Source organism: Neocloeon triangulifer, unplaced genomic scaffold, assembly GCF_031216515.1.
Source record: "Neocloeon triangulifer isolate White Clay Creek 2 clone unplaced genomic scaffold, ASM3121651v1 ptg000014l, whole genome shotgun sequence".
Classification (NCBI taxonomy): domain Eukaryota; kingdom Metazoa; phylum Arthropoda; class Insecta; order Ephemeroptera; family Baetidae; genus Neocloeon; species Neocloeon triangulifer.
In genome coordinates this window covers 18,916,765-18,939,910 of record NW_026775556.1, presented here as the reverse complement: position 1 = coordinate 18,939,910, position 23,146 = coordinate 18,916,765, and the positions used below count along the sequence as shown (strand labels likewise).

The 23,146-nt window shown below is 34.2% G+C and overlaps 1 protein-coding gene across 13 annotated transcripts in view; it reads right to left on the bottom strand.

Annotated features, from left to right (window-relative positions):
- The window catches only part of LOC132200125 (cell adhesion molecule Dscam2-like), a 137,053-nt gene that overhangs the window by 60,419 nt on the left and 53,488 nt on the right, over nucleotides 1-23,146 (bottom strand). For all 13 annotated transcript variants that reach the window (XR_009442148.1, XM_059625339.1, XM_059625343.1 and 10 more), the window contains exons 2-3: nucleotides 18,994-19,320; nucleotides 5,919-6,080 (exon numbers count right to left, since the gene is read on the bottom strand). Coding sequence is in view for 12 of the 13 variants with exons in the window: in XM_059625339.1 (XP_059481322.1) it covers nucleotides 5,919-6,080; nucleotides 18,994-19,320 (489 nt within the window). In the remaining variant the exon portion in view is untranslated. The remainder of the gene's footprint in view (nucleotides 1-5,918; nucleotides 6,081-18,993; nucleotides 19,321-23,146) is intronic.

Sequence of the window (23,146 nt, the reverse complement as noted above, 5' to 3'; positions counted from 1 at the left end):
ATTCCATTCGGAAATGTTTGAGCAAACTCTTGGTGGAAAAAGTTTAATCGAATCAGAGCCGGCGAGAGGGGAGCGATGGCCATTGTCAGTCCCAAGTGAAAGAAAGAAAGTTTCTCCGCAAAGATTTCCGCAAGTGTCTCTTTGGCGAAAAGTTTGCTCGGCGGTATATCAGCTTTAAAACGGGCCGATTGCTTATTTCCAGCCACAGGATTTGCGAACTCGGATAAGCAGCGGCAGCTCCAGGCAGCTAATTAGAGCAGTTTAATTTACAATGTTTTGCTGATGCTTTATTTATTGAGCACGCAGACGGAGCTGAATTCGAAATGTGGGTGTGCGATGCTGCCTCGGCTTTCCCTGTATGACGAAAGAACCGCGTTTCGCACACAAAAGAGGAATTCACTGAAAATCCAATTAGCTCACCCAGATATTTTATTATTCATTTTGATTCTTGGGTGAAGGATTGGAGTGTTTTAAAGTTAAATAATTTAACGTTGGAGTTCACAGCGGAATTAAAGGTAACAATAAAAAATAAAATCGTGAATTTGTAGAAATAAGGATTAGTAATTTTTTAATTGAAATTACATAAGAATTTAATTACCAATAAATATCAATTCATCAATAATTTAAAATATCGAAAAAAAAGCTGCTTAGTTTTGATAAAAAAAACTGTTGTCTCGTTTCAATCCTGGAGGTAATTTTTGCCTTCAAAATATTAAGTTTCTTTTTAATTTAATTTCTTTAATTTAAAAAGTTTATAAACAATTTCATAAAAAATGGAAAATAGGCTTGTTCGCCCGCGTGCACTATTTCATTTTTTTTTCAACTTATAAATAATATTATAACAAAGTGGTCTCCTGTCTTTAATGGTTGGATTTAAGATGAAGAAAGGTGCTTTCATGATAATAGCATTAATAGCTCTTTGATCGAATGTATTTATCACCCACCAAATTAAAAAGGAATACATTTTCACGTTATTGAATTGCAATGCTTTACATTCTTTAATTTCATAATAATACTATATAGCCATTTTAAGCCGCTAGAGATTTTAGTTATATAAATTTATTAGCTATGAACGTGTTTGCTACAATCCATGTCAATAAAATTTTTTTTTAATTCTACAAAAAAAATCTTTTGGTTATTGATACTCAATTAAATGAGTGTTAAAAAGATTCTCAAATTATTAAGAAATAAATAAATAAAGAATAATTTGTTAAAATAAGAATAAATAAAAAAAAAATGTAGAAAAATTAATATAATAATTATAAGGTAAAACATAAATTATATTTTTATATTATATTACTTTATACAAAAATATTTTGTGTAACTTGATACAAAATTTGATTGTAAAATTTAATTTAATTTCCATTCAATTCAAGAATTTTCAGATTCGTGTTTCGCTCATCAAGAAGGCGGTAGTTAGCGCGTGGACTTATGATTCGGCCAGCGGGCTGCCGGAGATGGAAAGCATCGCGTAGAAGGAAAGGATCAATATATCGGCGAACCGCTTCCACTTTTGCGTTTGGCAGATCGGTGGGGCCCGTGGATATTTTGCCGGGGTAAACAACACACGCCAGCTATTTATCCAAGATGCGCCGCCGCCGCCGCCGCTATTAGATCAAACGGAAATTGGTTCGTTCGGCCGCGCGTTCGTCGTTTTGCAGATGACGCGATTTCAGCCAAACGCACTTCTATATCTCTCGCATGACGATACGCCTTTTAAGCGCACGTAAAAAGCGAAATAAAAGAAAGGGAAAGCGGCAGAGGCATTTTGCATGCGAACGAGCTTCTGGGAAGAAAAATACGATTTTTCGTGTGCTTTGCAATAAATCAAAGGGGATTTTACGGTTGAGCAAGAAGGAAAAGAGATTTAGATGTTTTCACAAAATTTGATAAGAAATTTTCAAGAAATATAACAAAAAGGTTAAAAATTTAAATATATTTTGAATTTTATATCACAGAGCCTTAAAAATATAAGAATATTATATCATGAATTCAATAGAAACTACTTTAAAATAATAATTTGTAAGATATTTCTCGCTTTTTGACTTATTAGATACTTTTTCAAGTAACTTTTGGCATAAAATGTAAAACTGGAAAATAATTTTTCTGGAAACAATGAAAAACTCACAGACACCCTATTATATTGATTAATTAAAAGCTTTTTAAAATACAAAATCAATAATTCTCTTCAATAATTCAAAGTCAGTCTTCACTTTTTTCAATATAAACAGACTTTGAATAATTTTTTGTGCATCATTTTAGGCTCAAACTATCATAAGGCTTTTTCTTGATAAATTTAGGCGTTTTATTCAAATTATTAAAGTGATGTTTTATGTTAATTGTACACGATTAATTTGGAAGCCGGCGGCTGTTGAAAAGATACCCGTCACATTAAAAACTTCCTAAAAGCTTCGAAGCTTATCTGAGTACAAAGACAAGTTGTCCTTTTTGTCATGAGATGATTTATTTAAAAAGCAGCAAATTAACTGTTCAAAAAGGAAAGTATATTATTTAATGAGAAATGTTTCCAAAAAAAGTACTATAAACTAAAAAGTTAAGCGATAAAAGGAAAGAGCAGGAGGAAAGAAGATTTTCAACCCACTGACCAAATCTACGGTTTCTCTTTTTCACACTCCTCGTTGGGATTCTGGTGTGCGATTCGTGTTTCATTATTTACTACAAGTGTAATCTAGTGTGGAATAAGAATTGCCTGCTCTGACAATCAGTCTCTCTCTTCTCGTCTGAAAAACGGAAACGGCCTGTGGTCAATGTGAGGCCAAATGAACCCACCTTGCTCGCTACGGTTCTAGTTCTTTTATGGACTTTCTTTCCTTGCAGCGAGCGATGCCCCTCGAGAGAGCTCTCGAACGACCGACCGCTAGAATATCAAAACCCCGGCGCCTGCAAAATGTTCTTTTTTCACTTCAAAGGCCGCAAGATAAATCAAAACTACTCGCCGCTAAAGGAGAATTACTGCTGCGGAAAAGATGAAACGAACGTGAGTAATTTGCAAAGAGGCCGGCATAGAAAATGCTTTTTCAAAATGCAATAGTGAAGGAAAAAAATGCAGCTGAACATAAATATTGCTGCGTATTTCATTTCCGTATGGAAAGTCTATTCGATTGCAATTTTCCTGCTTTATGAATATTTCAGTGAACATACAACGAGATGATTCTTTCATATATGCAGAGCAATATCGACCATAAAAGTAGTTATGGAGATTGAGCTCTTTATTATGAGAAATACGGAATTCTATGTGTAAATACTGCCTTCAATGGTTGGAATACAATATTATATTTATGAAGAGGAGGATTTTGTCTTCCGCTATCAATATAGCAATGCTTGCTGAAGCTGACATTATTATTAAAAATACTAAAAAATTAAATTATATCACCTCAAATAAACCAAAAACTAACTTTCCAAATTTTAATTATTTTTAATTAATACTTTTAAAGCATAAAATGTTTTTATCTTTTTTTTTTTTTAAATTTTGTATTTTGTAATTACTTCTGGCATCTGAATTTAAATATTTTTACATTTTTTTTTCTTGCATTTAATAATATATTTTGTTGACACGAATAACTTTAATTAGATTTATTCTCAAATATTTGATTTGATTTAGCGCTGCGTTGCTGTTTTGTGTTTATCATGATATGAAATAATACGTTTTAAACAAATTGATTGAAATGATTAAAATTCATTAAGAGAGCAGTACCATGAGGGAAGTAGATCTTACAATTAACACAAAATGAATGTTGACTTATTTATTATGTAAGCATTTAGTTGTTTCAATTGGGTTTAAGATATTTTTTTCAAATTCTATGAAACTGAGGAAAAGCCGCTTGATTTCCAGATTCGTTATAAAAATATATTTAAAAAAAAAAATCAATTTCGACGGTCGTTCATGTCTGCAGATTGTAGCAAATTTGTGAATTTTTGAATTTGGATTTCATCTTTTAATAACTTTGAAGCGCCAGAAATTTTCTCAGCTGCACAGAAATTTCCCCGGGGCACTGGCGCGCTTTTCCAGAGCAACACAAACATTCCAGCGAGAAATTTCGTCACTAGCGAGCGCACGAGTGAAAGCCGAGCAGACTCGCCGAGTATGCAAGTCGGTTTAATGATGTGCGATGTTTAAATAAGAGTGAGAGAGACTGAGTGAGAACTACAGTCGTCGGATGGCGGAATAACACATGTAAAACAGTCTGTCTGTCTGAATTGCCAGGGAAACAAGCGAGGAGAGGCGCCGGATTCATTTAAATAAATTTATAATGTACACACAGGGTTGGACCGTTTTCAGAAGAACTCGCTCTCGCGTGCCTTTGAAACCTCAAATTTCGGCGAGGGAGAGAAATCCTCTTTTGGGCTCTGCCCGAAATTGAAGGTTGGAGGAGCAACATAAAAGATCTATTTAAATCTTGCAACCCTCTCATCTTCCCTTATGCCCCGCCGTCAGATATGATTCCCGGCCATTCTCTCTCTTATATTCAACTCTCGTCAATAACGCGCGCTCTTTGTCTTTGCCACCGAAAATCCATTCAAAGCAGCGCGCTTACCCATGCAGAATAGATTATTATCCATGAAATTTGGCTGCGCGAAGAGCTCTTTTTCGCGCGCCTGCCTCCTTTGTGCGCCCACTTTGAAATGCCGTTGCCTCCCAATCGGGGCTCACCGCGCCGAAAGATGGAATTGATCAGAATATTCGATTCCATTATTTTTACATAAAAAATATATATATTCACTCAAGAGGTTTAATGGAATTCGTTGAGAGGAAAAACGTCTAAAAGTTGAGCTTTTGATGTTGTGCGAAAATTGTTGTAATTCATCAATACCCAATGACTGAATAAAAATTATTTAATTGGAATTATTTTAGTTAAAGTATACAGAAGTCTAAATACAGTCACTGCATCCAAAAATTGAGGAATCAAACATCTAACCAATTGTGAAATAAAAATTTTCCTCTCCTCACTCACTTTATATTTTCTGATCCAGAGTTCAATTAAATTGGTTTATTTAATTGTTACATTGCCTAGAGGTATCACAATAAAAAACTTTTTATAAATTCAAATTTAGTATGAATGGCGTAATTCGTGAATTTTCAAATCGAGTTCAATTGTTACCAAAGTGATTTGAAAATAAAATCACTAAATATGATATGATTATTAAGAAAATGAAATTTACATTTTTGATGTTAAATAAAAAATAAAAAAAAAACAGATTAAACCACTACTTGGAATTTCTTGGGTAAGTTTTAAATTTTACATTTCACCGGTTTCTTTCTTGGAGCGATTCTTTTGTAAGGTTCAGGCATCATCTTTCACTGTTCAATTATTCACAAAGCGTCTCTCATCGCAGCCGAGAGCTCGCTGCTTATTTTTATGCAGCAGCCAATTTTCCTCGGTCGTAATAGGATCCACCTTTTGTACATTCTGGGCGCCCGCCACAATAGAAAAACAAAAATCTGCCCCCGCCTAATTTAAACTTGCCACCCTGCTGCGTGAAAGGAAAGAAAGAAAAAGAAAGGGTAATCCTTCACTGCTGGAGAGAGGGTGGAAAAAGTTCCCGCGTGGAGAATAATAATAAAAGGAGCTGAGCTTGTGATTGAATAGCGAAAAATTGAGAGGAAGTGTGTGATCGGCTAGCGGGGCGGAACACACACCCGGAGCTGCATTTCTGCTGATAAACCCCTTGAATACTAATCGCACTCTCGGCAGGCACCCCTTTCAGAAAGCAGAGAGAGACCCGGTCAAAGGTGACGTGGTTTACTCGCTCCTAAAATCATGCGGGTGATGTATTTTTTTTTCGTCGGTTATGAAATATTTTTTTTTTTTTCAAAAGAAGTCTGCAAGCAATTAAAAATAAATCGATCACGCGATTTGCGTCTCCGGTCGGGGATTAAAAGGGGTCTTTGTACTCACCGCTGACGGTTGAGGGGTAGATGTTGAAATTTGGCTCCTGCAACCACGAGGTGACGGTGACGTAGTCTTTGACGAAAGCTGGCACGGTGCACCGCATGATCACCGTGTTGCCCACAATGCCACCTGGATTCTGCACCTCCGGCTCGTAATGCTGGTTAACCACTGGAACAAAACACACTTGGCGTTAAAACCCTTCGACTGCAGAGGCGAGCACATTTGATCGATCGTCAGTTCTGATTAAATGGCCAACTTTCCAATTAATTTCCTTGATTAAGATTGGTACACATTATTAGACAAATAAGAATAGGAACAATTTACAAGAATTGATTTTTTAAACATCTTCTTTTAAGACCGCTAACAATCAGACATGTACTTATATAATTTTTCAGTAAAAATAATTAAAAAATTGAATTTAAAATTTCTAATTGCAATATTTCATATTACCATAACAATGAAAAAAATTATATTGAATATTTACTATAATTATTTTAATTTTGTAAATAAATATTACTTAAAATCAATTAAAATTATCAAATAAAAGTTTTTTATGTTAAATTTTTGTTTCTTTCTTTATTTACAAGCTTATGATTCAAGATTAACTGAAAACAACACGGAGTGTGGATAATAGTTTTGATTTCAAATATGAATGATTGAACACGATTCAATGAAAAAAAATGCAATGGATTTCAAGTCATTCATTTGTATTATTTAGAACAATAATTCTCTACCTTGCGAGGCAACATTTAAAAAAATGGCATCGAATATAAGCAAATTTTTAAATTCAATCATTTTAAATCAACCCATAATCATATGATTCATAAAAAAGTATTCATATTATTATTAATTTAAACAAATATAATCTATAATGAATTTAATTGAATGCAAACTATGTTTAAGGTGTTTGTTTTTCTAAATCAAATAATATTGATAAAAATATTTATGGTTACTGTAGAATTTCAAATACGCTCTGGTCTATAAAAGGAAAGTCGAGGTGTTTTCGTGTTTGCATTCGCGCCCTTTTAACATGTCTCTCTCCTCTCCTGCCCATATTATACGCAGGCGGAGCGCCGCGCGATTTGCAATTCCATCTAAAAGCAAATTCCAATAAGCGAGCAGGCATCAAGTCGTGAAGTTGACAACAATTCCATAAATAATGCAATGCTTTTACACACACTTTTCTCCGGCGAGGATTCGAATTTGCGAGAAAGAAAACAAACACACACCTCTTGTTGCGAGAGAAAGGAAAAGTCACCTTGGTTGCTGGGGTATAAAAATGCAAAGCCCGGCGTCTTCTATCTTTCAGAAGGGAATTTGCACATTTATCATAGTTTACGTCGCTCTCTCGCTGGCTCTTTTGTATGCTCACGTGCAAAATATCCAAGCGCGGGGACATAAATATTTGAGGCCTGGGCCTAAATTCTTGAGCAAGAGGTCACGTAAGAGCGGCTGCTGATATTTTGCAGCGCACTTTACGACTCGCTCGTCCGCCTTGAGCTCAACCGCCACTACACGTGATAAACTTTTAAAATGCTGTCGACGTTTTTCGCTTCTTTAACTTTGGCCGCTTACGGACGGGGGCGGGTGGCTAAATTCTTCATGGTATAAACAGTCCACGGAAAGAAAGCGTGTTTTGAACTCAATTAAAATAAAAAATAATACGCGTTTGTAAAAATCAACAGCAATTTTTTGAAAATTAGTTTTCAATTGGTTGCTTAAAGGACAATACAAGATTTTTTTTTATAAATTTTTGAAGTCTGAAAACCATAAACTCAATTTAAAGACCAGAGTTGAGATGATATCGTTGATGGTATAACAAATAAAATAAATATATTCATCTCAATTTATGGGGAGAAAAATAATTTTAATTAATTAGTGAAATTAAATAATAAGGATTAGCAAAATTGCAACATTACCCAGCAGCGTAAGAAGCAAATTATCTTAATTTTCTCACGAGATCATCTCATCTAGTTAATAATGAGAAGCGAGAGGGAAATTTCCGCGACTAATTCCACATTTCTGTAGGCAGTCGTCGTCTCTGGAGCAGAAAAGATTCCAGCTCTCACGTATTAGGTACGTACGAGCGAGGACGAGCGAGTGTTGCACCGAGATAAGGGACGCATCGGGCGAAATAATCGCCAAGTGTGTGTGTGTGTGTGTGTGAGAGGGATGATGAAAGAAAGAGTAGCAAGTGCGCAAAGAAGAAGTCTCTTAATTACTCGCGAAAGAGCGAACGAGCGCGTCGAGGCGGCAAACTTAATTTGAATTTGTGGTGTTTTCGTTAGGAAACGCTTGTTTGCATGCAACTTTCTTTGCCGACGCAAAAAACCTCTCTCGCGCGCGTCAGCAACAACTTTTGATCTCCAGCGCAGGCACGCAGCGATAATAATGCGCTGCGCGAGTTTCTCGCTCGACACAATAATACACATGAACACAACTCCTCGCCACAACGCAGCGAGTGAGTTGTTTGCTCCGCTTTTTGCATCTCAACGCGTTCTATACTATGGAAAGGAAAGTGCTTCTGGCTTCTGTAGTCCAAACTTTATGCATTGGGTGAAGAAAAAATGGTAGCCAGATAGAGTTGCTTGGTTTTTCAAAAGGTATTCAAGCTTTCTGAAAACAAGAAATTCAAAATTTTACTAAAGTTTTAAATAGACTGTGTTTATTTTTTTATCTTTAATATCGAAAAACTTAATAATAATTATGATCAATTCATTCATGGAATTCAAACTTAATTGAGAATTGGTATGTTAAACAATGTAGGTATTGAATTATGAAAATAAAAAATAGTCTTGATGGTGGAAAATACTTGTAATGGTATTTCCTAGACTGTTAAGACTATTTAAAAGTAAATCATGTTAAAAGAAAATTCACAAGGAAGAAAACATTGGAAAACATTTTGCTTTTCCATGATATTTTCATGAAAATGTCATACAATTTAAATTATTCAAATAAGGAAATTGCGATTATCAAAATAATATAAATGATAGTATTTATATATATTTTTTAAGTAAACTTCAAAATCATCCATCAGTTTTTAATGTATCCAAAATTATTAATTAGAGCTTCACTATGCATTGTATACTTTTTGTATTCAATAATTTTTCCATCTCACGTCTTTCATTGCATCAATAATTAAAAGTATTCAATCTTTGGCAATAATTTACAAAATATCCGTATTATTTTAATTGTGTTTAAATTTCATACTGTTATGAATTTTAATATGATTCAGCTTGTCCTAATTTGAGCTGTTATAAAATATATCATATTATATTGTCTTCTTTTTCCTTGAAAGTAATTGTAAGAAAGAGTAAACCTGTACATTAAACAAGTTGTGTCCTGATAAGAAAACAGGCTGAAGAGGAGAGCAGTTTTGATCTAAGCGAACACAGACTCTCTCGTCACCGCAACTTCTTATTACCGTCGACGAGCAGCTGCTGGAAAAGCATAATTTCACCATGACAACGAGGCGCAGATCTTAACAAGCCCGCGAACGCCGCACTCGACGTCTCGCGACGAAGAAGAACGGGCTCTCATTAAGCGCGGCAGACAACCCGCAGAGTGTGTTTGATACACTGGTTGCATAACAAATTAAACAGAGTCGCGCGCTAATTACACCCAAGGTAGATAACATAGAGGCAGCTAGTCGGGTGGGTAGAGAAGATGGAGCGAATGTAAACGAGATCAAATGCACACAGAATCTAGGAATCTGGCAAATTGGCTAGATCGAGATTCGGCACTCGTCGCAGGCAAAACTTCTTGTTCCTTCAAGAAGAGAATTATTGCAAATTAACTTTAGAACTTTGCAAACTAAAAGTGCACATAATTTTAGATAATACTATGCGACATATTCAAGCAAGTTGATTTTTTACCTAAAAAATTTTTACATTTCAAAAAGAAAGTATGTACCTGAATGCACTATACCATTTGTGATCTTAGCAATATTATTTTTCTTGTATTTTCTTTTTCTTTGTTTAATAAAAATTTCCTTGAATTCCAAGAATTTGAAACCTATTAAAAAGCAGAAAATTTTCCTAAAATAATTGAAACATCTTTAGATTTTCTGTAATAATAATTGAATGCAAAGTTGTTTTGAATTTTATTTCTGACTTTTATGTTAGAGTTTCAAAATGTTTAATCTTATTAAAGTAGAAAAATTAATAAAACATATTATTTTTTTTCCATTATGAATGCGTATACCCTCTATGGGAAATATGGCATATCAATCATAGCTGTTGCCATTTGTGTCACTTGAAATGAAATATAACTGACAAAAACTTCAAATTTCTTATAATTTGCTTTTGGGCGCTACTCTTTTTATTTCAAAGCTAATCAATATCAAAAGGGTTGTACGATTTTGTTAAATAAAAAAAATTTAAAAAATAAATAAAAATAAAGAAAAAATTAAAAATATGACAAAACCAATATATACTTTGATGGAATTTGAGTAAACAGTTGACATATTGGAAAGCCACCCAAGAGCACGTTCCCGCAATTGGAAACGTGATCCGCCGCTCGCGGGTCAAAAGAGTAATTACGCGACTAGTGTTTGTTCGTCGTATGAATCCGAGTTAATTAAACCGTGTGTAGCTGGTGTGGAATCCGAACAAAATCTCGTCTGTCACAAGCGCTGGCGGTTCGATCAAATTTCTTTGACGGAGCCATGCTTTCAGTGAAATAAATATATATAAATAAAATAACTGCGGTGAAAAAGTTCGGGAGTTGTAAAAAAAACCGAACAAGGCTTGCGTGCAAAACTTTTAGAGCTTTTCGAAGAGAGAGGTAGTGAGGGCACAGAGAAAAAGAAGAAGCACAAGAAAAGCGATTTTTATATGTATTGCTGTGGAAAAAAAAACTTTGAAACTGTGGCGGAAAAGTGAAGGAAAATGGAATTCATTCTGTGAAATCTACGTATTCTAATAAAAAAAAAAATGACAAATACAATTGAAATATTTGAACACATTTCTTTTATAAAATTAATTTTTAGGGTGCTAATGAAAAATTGAACTTTTAATAGAAAAAAAATAAAGTAAAAAAATAAAAGTAACTAATCGGCTTATTTATTCAATTTTGTCATTATTTTTTTTGGCATAGAACAGTGGAATAAATAATAACAACTTAAGCTTTAAATTTAATTCAGTAGTCATTGTGTTAAGTAATATCTTGAAAAGTTGAGATTTTAGTTTTTATTATCTCGAAAGAACAATACTTTACATACTTTTACATTTCATGTTAGTTAAATTTCCAGCTGTTTAATAAGATATAGAGAAGGCGGTGAATATTAAAAATAATGTATATTATCGCGTAAATATCTTTGCTTGAGTGATAATTGACAAATAATTATTCTTTTCACACACAAATCATCATTATTCGATAAAATAAAAACAATCACCTATTACAACAATTTAAAGCAAAAAAAAAAATAAGAAAAATAGATTTATTTAATTTTAAATATAAAATAAATGAAGGGAAAATTCAATGTTAAATTTCATTAAATTAACCAAAGTGTCAATCTGTATACTAATTATCATAAATTATTTTTTTGGCGTATTTTGAGTAATTAAATAATTTAAACCTGTTTTATAAACAGTTGATCTCTGATACGGCAGGTTGTAATCAAAGTTGGAAACGAACGTCATTGTACGCAAGCAACACCACTCGGCGTTTTCTTTTGTTCTCGCGCAGAACAAATGCAACGGGGGCGAGTATTAATTTCGCAACGGCGCGCACAACCTCGAGCTGTTTCATTTCTCATTTATGCCGCGGTGCGGTTAGGTGTAATGAACAAAAAGCTAAATGAACTACACGTTCGTTCGTTCGCTCGCTCGCTTTTGCAATGTTGCTCACTTCAGCAGAAAAAAGCTTGAGTTGGCGCAAAAAATTCACCCGCCTGCTCTCGTCTCGCTGCTTTGAACGTTAACGAAATTATCCGGCCGCGCAATTGATTCTCCGCTTGTGCGGCGCCACCACCGAAAAACGGAACACGCATGCTAAATTTCGCGTCTTCCTGCAAATAAGAAGCGAGGGCGACGCGTCGCGAAAGCAAATTTGCTGAGCGAGCGTGTGAAATTAGGAAAACAAATTTGGCCTCCGATCTAATCGAAAGACGTGACCCAAATTTGCGATAACAAATCGTCTTTCTGTGAATCTCTTACTGTTTCAATTTGATAGAAGTTAATACAGTTAATTCATACAATCATTTCTGAGCACGTCCACAACAAGACATTAAAATTATATTAAAATTTATACAATGTTTTTTTTTTTTAAGAATATCAATTATATTTAATGCTTTTTCTTCTTTTTTTTTTTAAATACTTTCTTGAAACAGTTGAAAAAGTGGCAAAAAATGAATGAATGGAATTTATGGATCTCTTTTTTTTGAAATGGTTATCTAGCAAAATCTCTATTTTTTCATTTCTTCTTTCAAAGTATTGGCTTTTGTTAGCCAATTTTTATTTTCCAATTTGAATGAATTTATTTCAATAGGAAATATAAATCTAGATCGGCTTCTTTGACAATGAAAAAAAATTTTAATAATATAAATTTTCAACGAAAAAAGCATTCATTACTTGATAAAATATAGAAAACAATTTTGTCAGAGAAGTAGAGATGATTAATTTTTTCACTGACTGAGTGAAAATTTTGTTAGGAATAATTAATTATAATTACATGTAAAATGATCGGATCATTTAACCCAGCTTGAGCTACAATTGTTAGACGGTGAAATTATTATTATTATTTGACTGAAAAGCAATTCGTTGAGAAATATTAATGTTGTCTTTCTCTCTTATTTTAAATTTTTTTTGTCATTAATATGGATGAGTTCATGTATGGGGCATAGTTGCCCTCAGTTTTGAACCCAATAAACAAATTTCTGAAACTAAAAAAAAACATTTCTGGAAGCAAAAGTAGTTCAATGGATCAATAAACAAACATAAACTCCAGTCAGCTCAGTCAAGTTAAGCTTTTGAGTAGCTCTATCATTATGTGCATTTATCGCCTCTTTGGATCCTCCTTCATTATTTTTTTTTCAACAAGGTTTCAGCCAACATTCAATAGCTATTAAAACTTACAATTTGCTTTTAATCAAGAAAAAATAAGGTGTGAAATATTATTTAGAACTAGAAGTGATTTACTAGCACGATATTTTTTTTTAAATTCAAATAAAATGAAAAAAAAATATGAGATAAAAACAGCCAGAAGAAAGCATGTTTTAATAAATAAGAGTTCATCCGTCAACAAATCAATGCAATTATTTAAACTAATTTGAGACCTTTTCAATAAAAATGAATTTATCTCATGTATGAACTTCTGACTTATTTACATTTTTTTCCTTATAAGGGCCGAGAGCATCATTTCCAGAAAAATGATCGATTTTACAGAATAATCCTGATGCCGTCTACAATAGAATGCAAAAATTTAAACTAATTGAAGCCTTTTTTTCAGTAATATTGAATATCTCTCACATTTTCCTTACATGGGCTGAAAGCATCACTGCTAGAAGAAATCAGAAGAAATTATGTTTTTGATGAATACGACTGAAGCCATCATCGAATCAATTCAAGATTCAAGATAAAACAGATTAAAATAGAATTAAAAGATTAAATTAAGAACTATTTGAATTAATTTTTAAGCTGTTGTCTGCGTGTTTTGCAGGAACTGGGGTCAGACGGGGCCGTAAATTTTAAGAGGCGCACGTATCGGACGAGAGTCAAACCCAGGTAATCTGGGTGCACATCAGTGGGCTGGTGTGGCAGCCAGGCGCAGTGGCTTATCCGGGCAAATCCTTTGCCGCCTCACTTCTTGGTCTGTAATGGAGGGCTCGTTTACACTGCAGAACACACGAGTCCGTCGTGACCAGCGTGCCCGAGTAGGCCGCCCGGCCGCGATAATCCGGAGCCGAGAACTGCGCTGGGCCGGCTGCTCGCAAGTCCGCCCTCGCACGCCCCCGGGGGCTGCTTATCGGATTTGGGCTGGGCTAAGACGCCGAATCTCGAGGGACGGGCGACTCGAATTCGCCTCCGACTCTTTCGCACAATGATTCCTTCAAGTGCCATCTGGCTGAATAAACTCCTGTAACGCGACAGCCTACAAAACGGATAAATACATGGGATGTTTTAATCTTGGGAAGCTGCGCGATAACGGTCTCCTGGGTGGCAGCAAATTCGGCCTGTGGACATTCGGGATGGGTTGTAAATTTAATTAAAGTAATTTGCTGGCTTCTTTGCCTATCCACAGAACGAATATTGGAGACGAGACATTTTGCCACTTGATGCATTTTTTCCTACGTGACTGTTCTAGTACACGAGAAAATAACCAAATTTTTTCTTTTCAAATAAATGAATACTTTTTAAAATTTCCATTTTCCCTCCATATATGTTTTTAAATTATAATAATTTAAAATTAATAGACATCATTGGATTGTATCACGAAAAAGGCTACCCCCATTGCAATATCAATTTATTGATAGCAATAATGCTTCATTGCATAATAGACAAGAATTATAAATAAGAATTTTTTAATCTGTTTTCAATAACTGGCAATTCATTAAAAATCCAGATATATTAAAAGAAGAAAATTTTAAGTTAAAACAATTTAAAATATAAAAAAAATAAATTATATACAATATGATAAATTTTTATAAAATCAAAATAATATATTAATTATTATAAGTATAATTTTTATTTTTAATTTTACAAAAAGCAAAAAAGCTATACTTTAGTTAAAAAAGTTGTACAAAAGTGTTCGTTATTGATAATGTTTTATAAACATTTTCCTTAACTCAAGAACAAGACGTGGAATGATTTTAATTGACATGAGACTCATGAGATCATTATTTTAGTTAGTTGTTTTCAATATTAATTTAAATTAATATGTTATTTCAATAATTACTTTTAGTAAAAAATAACAAATTTTAAAATTATGCAAAGTTATATAATCTTGTTTCCAACAAAAATGAAGGCTACTCGATTATTTCGCAGTCATTGCTCATGATAATTAAAAAAAAAAAATGTGCGCATTTCCTCTTTTCAGAGTGTGCAGTACCAGAGCAGTAATGCACTTATCAATTACATTGCCGCGTTGGCTGCGGTTGCTTTTTCTCGTGAAATCCACTCGAGCAGAGAGCCAACTGCATATAATTGGAGATTTAATTTCACCGCGCGAAATGCACAGCAGCGCAAATTAATTTTACGCCAACGTCAACGGCTGCCTGCTGGAAAAATTATCAACGTATTTCACACACACAGCGTGCGCTCGACGTACTATATTATACGGCAATAATTCTCAGCCAGACGAGAAATTTTTTAATGCTGGAGTGCACGCATTCAAGCTCCAAGTCGCATGCAAATTTTCGCAACTCACGCGCGCTTAATGAATTCCTAAGCCGAGCACAAAAGCATGAGCAAGATGCAAAAAGGTGAACAGCACAAATTGAACATTACTCTCACTTTTTGAAAAATACGACATATTTTTATGAATAAATTTAAAAAAATGATAAAATATAATTCTAAATGGACACAAGTGATTATGGGAAAACTTATTTAATTTAAAATAAAACATTATATTTTATTGCTATTGTAAGAGATATTTTATTTAAAACATTATATCATTATTAAAAAATCATTTAAAGTAATTCATAACACGAACTTTTGTTAAAATGAAAGTCTTTAAAAATTATTTATAAATTTAATAAAACTATAAAATTTCTAACACTGAAATGGATATTTTTGTGATCAAAAGTTCATGAATAGCGTCTGTAGAGTAGATTTAAAACTCCCATGTTTTGAATCAGAACATGAAAATTTTTAAAAAGATCTTAATTATAATGTATTTCATGCTGTTTTTTGTCATCATCACAATGATGACAAAAAACGTATGTGCTTCAGCTTGGTGTGACACAAAGTAGAATCTTGTCATCTTTTATAATTTCGCTCTTTTTATTCATAAGATGCCATTATGCACGCTCTTGATTAAAATGGATCGAGGTGGGTGTCTCTGCCTTTGATCGGTTAGTGACAAGGAGAATGCACAGAAGCACTTCTTGTTCTTCAAACTGATAGTCCCTCTGTCAAAGAATCGACGCTGCAGCGCTTGATTAGCACATCAAGAGGAATCCCGGTAACTTCATCTTCTTAAATATACCGTCGGATGCATGAAAACGGAGCAAAGGCCGGTATGCACGCCTGGGAGACTGCAATTTGCATAGAGCGACCGTGTAATTAGTTGAAAGCTCGTCTCCATAAAAATGAGCGCATTAGCATCGGGATGGCTTTATTACCCTAGGAAAATATACTTTATTATGCTCGGTAATGTTAAATGGAAATTTTCAGCGCGTAATTAAAATGCTAATTATTCGAAAAGTACATTTAAAAAGTAAACACAGGTAAGTTTTATTATGCCTGGTTTGAAGCTCATTATGCGGAGCCAATTTTTTAATTGAATTTCGACATCGGTCATGGAAATTTTTGTCAATTTTTGAGAAAGGAATATTAAGGATATTTCTTTCAAGAAGGAAAGAAAATTATTTGAATATTTTTAATTTTATTTGCGTAGAATAATAAATTAAAATTTTTAGCTTTTTCAAAGATTAAAATGGTTGAATAATTTGAAAGTAATAAACCTCTCTGGCAAAAAATCAAATGGACGGGTAAGCTGAAAAAACCGCTCGCAGTCAGAGTGTCCAGTTTAATCCGACCGCACTAAAAGCTATTATAAAGCGATGGCGGCCGGCGCTTTGTGAATTAAAGCCATAATAGCATCGTATAGTCATTTCCGGTTGAAATGTAAGCTTTTACTGCACTTGCAGAGAGAAGGACGTGCATTTGCATCTCGCGGTGACATTAGGCCTTCATTGTCTGTCTGTAAACGGTCGCCAGAGATGCATGCATAATTCGTCGCTCTCTCTCAGCCTTTTTGCATTCACATTGAGACGCACCCAGAGATTGAATGAACTTTGCATAGCAGAATGGTTTTGCCCTCAAAATCTAATTAATACGTATGTAGTACATTTTGAGTAAAATGTTGATTTTCAATGATTTTAAGAAACAAGGAGTGAAATATAAATGCAAAATTCATTTCAGAAACCCTGAAAATCATTAAAATAGGAAAAATAGTTTCATATCCCTTTTATTAAACAATTTTTCCTAGAATTTATTAAGATGAGAAAATTTTTTGAACAACTGAATTGATATAAATCACCTGAATTACCATAATATGTAAAATATTTTTATATTATATTTCTTAATAATGTACTTTTTATAATAAATCTATTGGAAGGACTCGAGTAAAATAATTAAATATTTAAATACTTTAATAACGTCTAAAACTATTTTAGACGTGCGTTTGATCTAATATTTTATAATTTAGGTATAATATCTAATAGATATTATCTATACATGAAAATAAATTTTTTTATTCATTTCTTTTAATTTCCTTAAAATTTTCAAATTTTTTATAATTCATATGTTTTCGATCTAGGCTTTTTGTGCTATAAAGGGATTTCTATCACTCAGAGAAAGAAATGCAAAAATATTTAGAACACCTGAAAACACTCGAATGGGCCAAATCCTGATATTTGAACCTGTTGATTTTGGCGGCGAGTAGTTTTCCGCTACTAGAGCAGCGGGCTCTGATTTAATTACCCAACCAATGCATATTTATGTGCAATCGATCTGGCTGCCGTTGCGCGCTTGTCAGTGGTAGACGCAGATGTGCGCTAATAATTCATGGGACGAGAGATACCGTGCCAAGCCAACAGTGGGCAGGTGCGGGAACATTCGAAATTGGATTCTTTTGTCGTTTGGGAAAAAAAAGAAAATTGGAAAGGCTTGTCGACTTGATGAACGACAAAAACGTGGGCGAGAAAGTATTGAAAGTGTCAATGCCACGTCCTAACCTACCAAAGACAATAAATTGTATTAATTTTTTTTATACATTATTATTGATAATAATTATTTTTATTTAAAAAAAAATCCCAGCCTAGGAATAATTATTGGCAAAAAATATATCAATTTCAACTACAATCTTTTTATCTTCCAACAGAGTTGCAAGTTGCAACATCAATTTCAGCTCTTGTTTACCGTGGAAATAAATGTAATTGCATATTTTAATATCATAGCATATTAAAATGACTTGTACTTAACGAGAAGCACCAGGGCGTGCTAGATAAAAAGTTAAGACTCTTGCATAAAAATTATCATGCACGCCACTCACTGGAGCAGACGCGAATTATTATTGCATTGTTTACTGTCGCATCTGCTTGCTAGATTCGCGATATTGCAATTTCAATTAACCCCATTTCAAGAGAAGACGTGCACAGTCGTTGAAAAGGTCTTTGAAAGTTCGCCAACACAGAGAAATGCAAACTGCACTCCGTCTTTTCAGCGCGAGACTTGGAGCTCACGGAATTGAGAGAAGCACTCTGGATTTCAATTTGAGCGGTACAGATAGTGCATTTGTCAATTGGATTTTTCTTCAAATAGTCTTTTTCAGTGCGTCGCACTTAATGATTTCAAGGAAAAAAAGGAGTATTCATTTGAGCAATATTCAGAATTTAATTTAAAAGCTTCTTTGCTGAAGGAGGAAACTTTTTGAAGATAATTGCAAGAAATTGTAAACAAAATTCACATTATTGAAAAAAAAGTAATTTTCCATCAACTTGCTTCTAGTTCTAGGGAGTCATAGTAATTCTCACATTCCTTTGCGTGAAAATTAAATTTTAATTACGTTTAATAAACCAAAGCATTTTTACTTCTCCTTCAAATTGCCGTTCTTTATCAGTATTACTATAATATTAAATATTTATTTTATTTTTTCAGCTTCTTGCGTTCTTTACAATCAGTCATAGAACTTAGCGGAAATTATAACCTTGAAGACAAAAATTTGTATATTTGATTTGCCTATTGACTTTAAAGGGAATTTTTATCTATTTTTTTATTATTATTTTTTTTTATTAAAAATTTTATGAAGCGGTTCATGTAATAACTGAGCCTAGAAAGTCGCCATTTGATAGAAAAAAAGAGACTTTTTAAGCAACATTTCACTATTTTAAAACATTTAAAGTTTTCATGGTACTCACCGGCCCTGATGACGACGTCCCTGCTGACGATTGTGCCGACTGAGTCGACCGAGGCCACGCATTTGTAGACAGACGCGTGCACGTCCTGCCTGTAGATTTCGGCGTGGAACGGCGGAAAATAGAGGGAACCGTTGCCGAACTGCATTCGCACCCCTGGGATGGTTGACAGGGGCGAGCCGTCGGCCGAGACCCACTCAACCTTGGGCTCAGGGTTGCCCTGAGCCAGGCAGTCCACCCTGCCACCGTGGCTGTTGGTGAATTCGAGCCGGGGCGGCGGCTCCACCACAAAGTTGGGGCCCTGCGTGTCGAAAAGGCCGTCGACCCCTCCTGAAACAAAACAAAATCAGGAATTTTAATTAAAAACTTTAATAACGTATTAATTTAGCGTTCATCAAAATGATATGGAACAATTTCCAACAAAAATATTTGTTGCAAAACAAGAAAAATAATGGTATTTTTTTTCCATGTCAATCGCTATTTCATTTTCAACATTTCAATAACGACTCTGCCAGACGCACAAAGCACGCAATATTGATTTCCGCGAACTGGCAAAAGATAAAAACGAGCAGAAAACTTCGTGACAACTCAATTTTTTTCATACTGTCAAATAGTTATGCACTGTGCACGTCATTGACAGCTACTTTGACTCAAAGGAAAAAGGGAAATAATATGGAGGAAAGGTCATGAAAAAACCAAGGGTTTGAGGGAATACGTTTGAAGAAGTTGACACTCGAGGAGTTGATCATGGAAATGAAGAGAATTTCCTCGTTGCAGAAATTTTTTTTTATTTAAAAACAATTGAATAAAAACAATTTTTCTGCAACAAGGAAAAGCCCGATCTCTTCATTTTAAGGAATATGTTCATCATTTTATTTTATCAGCAGCTAAAAAAAATTAAACAAATTTAAGATCTATATAATCTTTAATTATTAGCAAAGTAAATGATTTTAAAATTTAATATACTCCCGTTAAATAAAAAAAACTATAACATTTCTCTTTATTTAGATGTTCGAAATATTACTTTTCAAACTTTTTCATTACTTATTATTGTTTATTTGTCCAAATTGTTACATCACATTGTTTACAAAAGTAAGCATTTCCTTTTATGGACAAATGTTCACTCTTTTGTGTACTTTTTTTTGTAAACCATATATGGGTATAAAGACAAATGCAAGCATCAAAAAGTTTTGCTCTTTGTTGGCCAAGGATTCTGCGGCACGCTCTGCACAGCTTATTGTTCATCTTCACAGAGTCACATAAAACATCCCGCACACATACATTTAGAGCAAAACTAGGTCACTGTGCAGTTTATCAAATGCAGCTGGTTGTTAGGATATCAGCGTTGCGGAGGCAAATAATAATTCGCGGAGAGAGGCAAACTTTCGGCCGAGAGAGCGAAGCAAACTCTGAATCTGAAAACCAACTTGGCGTAAACGTACAGGGGCTCGAGAGATAACACACCTTGCCAAAGATGCCTTCGTGTTTGCCTTGAGTAAGCGGGGAAGAGATCTAGCGGAAAATTTGAGTCGTTCGAGAGAGTTGCAAATTATGCTGCTGGCTTGAGAACGAGTTTCAAAGGAGCTTTTTTCTGCCTAAATTGAAAACTTTCAGGTTTGGCGTAGCCATGAATATTAAGTATATTAAGCAAGTTTGCGAGGTATGATTTTCAAGTGAAGGGGCACAACCCGACTTTCGATGAAAGTAAGCAAATTGCACTACATTGGGTGCAATTATTATGAAGCGAATAATAATTTTTTTTGTCGCTAAAATTATCAGTTAAACATTCTGTATTCTATAAAAAAATATTCGCATTCAAAGAGAATAATAACTGGTAACACATATTTTGTAAAATATAATATTTTTGTATAGTCAAATTTTTACTTATGTTAATGGTGGTCTGGTTTCCTCCAACAATATCTTTTTTCCATCCTTTAATGTTTTCTCTCTAAAAATATTATCATGATGTAAACAATTGTTACAATGAGATGAATTAAATTATTACTTTTACAAAATTGAATTTATAAAATTCACAAAATAAAATGAAGTAATATTTATAACTGGAAATTTCAAATTTTTCAAAATCCTTTTTGCAAACTTCTTTCTTTCTTTTTGTTTTGAGACACAAATTAAAATTAAAATTCAAAATCTGCTATGACGGAAATTGCAAAGCAGCAAATCAGTAATAATGCAAACGCAGCATCCGCATATAATGGAAACAACAACAACTACACATTCACGTGTAATGCAACCGGCGTCAAATCAACAGAGATGCTGATGCGCACGAGTTGTGTGTGTATGATTCGGTTTGTCTGTCTGTGTGTCAAAATATTTATTCTGCATTAATTAATATCTCGTTTGGGTCCAGCCCGGCGAAAGTAAACAGTCGGGTTGCCTACCGGTCGGCTCTGCTATTACACGCTTTTGCATGTGTGTATCACTTTGATCACAATTATACGCTGGCCGTGATTAAACACCAGCTCCACGTCAGAACAATAATAATAATTTGCATTTGTCGGCTCGGGATAATTTCATTGGACGAAGAGAGAGAAAACAAGTTGTGATTGCCGGACAAACAAGTTTTGCAATCGCACTCTGGTGGAAATATTGGTGGCCTAATTATTCCACGGTTGATTCTCAGTCTGTTAGGTCAACCCTTTGGGCTCCGCCGGCCGGCAAACACCTTTCAATTAGCCCGATTGGATTTTGACTCTCTTCAATCGAGAAAATTGCCAAGTGACGAATTGCGGTCCGTCCGAAATTTATCAAAGGGTCTTGAGGGCAGCCACTCTATGCGAAAAGGCAACGCCGGCACTCGATCTTGCAAGGCGGGCACTTTAATTCGCCGGGTATAATTATTCCGGCCCGTTGAATCAATAATTCACGCATTTGCGGCTCTTTCGGGACCATCTATCCGTCAGACCGAAAATAATGGCGCGTCACGAGACGACGCCTGATTGATATTTTATGATCGCACGCTTCTAAGTAAGTGCGGCTCCATTTCGCGTTTGTTCCAATCGAGCACGTGCGCTCACATGACGGAAATAGAATTAAATCGTTGATGACATAGTTAATTATGAATTTTACTCTTAATAATTAAATTCATTTTTGATCAAATTCGTGCAATACAAAAGTGCAGATTGTTCTGATTTTTTTATAAGGCACTTCAATATCATGCTTTTTATCTTTTTAATTTTGTTGCATCCTAACGTCTGTTGTTGGCTTTTCTTATTTCAGTGATCCTAAGCAGAAAGAATGGTACAGATGATCTGGAAGACGAGATTTATTAACTTTTTTATTGTAATTAATTTATTTATTTTTAGCTTTCCCCAATTTTTTATATTCAATTATTCCAGATTTTTTTTATGTGCTCAACCTGAATGCGTCAACAAAAATTAAAATCTTGTTTCATTTTTAAGGCTTGCAAATTTGATTATCAGCCCAGTTAATTCCAACTCAAATGTTAGTTGTCACAATGAATTTTTCGTGAATTAATTATGTAGAATTTATGATATAGGTCTGAAATCATAAAAATAAGATTCCAAAATTATTTGATTATTCTATTCGTAATCATAATTATTTTTACAGCCCAACTCATTCAATAAAAGAAATTAAATTTTTCCTTTCTTTAACATATTTTTACAATTCATACATTGAAAATTAATTTCAATAGTTAAAGTACATTTTTAATTTGAATTTTTGACAATGTTTGAAATTTTTTATATTTAATCTGCAGGCTTTATGCTAATAAAATCTTCTATGGCTTCAACCGCGCCTTCTGCAAAAGGGACGCTCCAAATTTACTGGCGAAACGAGTTGAATATTTAGAACGTAAAGCATTTCTTCCATTTCCCCATGCATATTAATAAGGGTTAAAAATGCCTAAAATTTATTCCCAAAACCCCTACACCAGCTTTTGCTTCCTTTTGGTTGTTTTTGAAGGCGTTGTTGCCGAAAATGAAATTTACGGGTCTCTTGATAAATGACTTGGCTGCGAAAATCTCGTTTCGCGGAGAGAAAACTCCTCCATTCTCCAAAAGATTCTCTGATATACACGCTGGACGTGATGCACGATCATTCATAAACAAATTTCGCCTCTTCAGTTTCTCATCTGCTGCCAGAAACAGGGTTTTGGGCGTTGGGCGAAATCATGCAT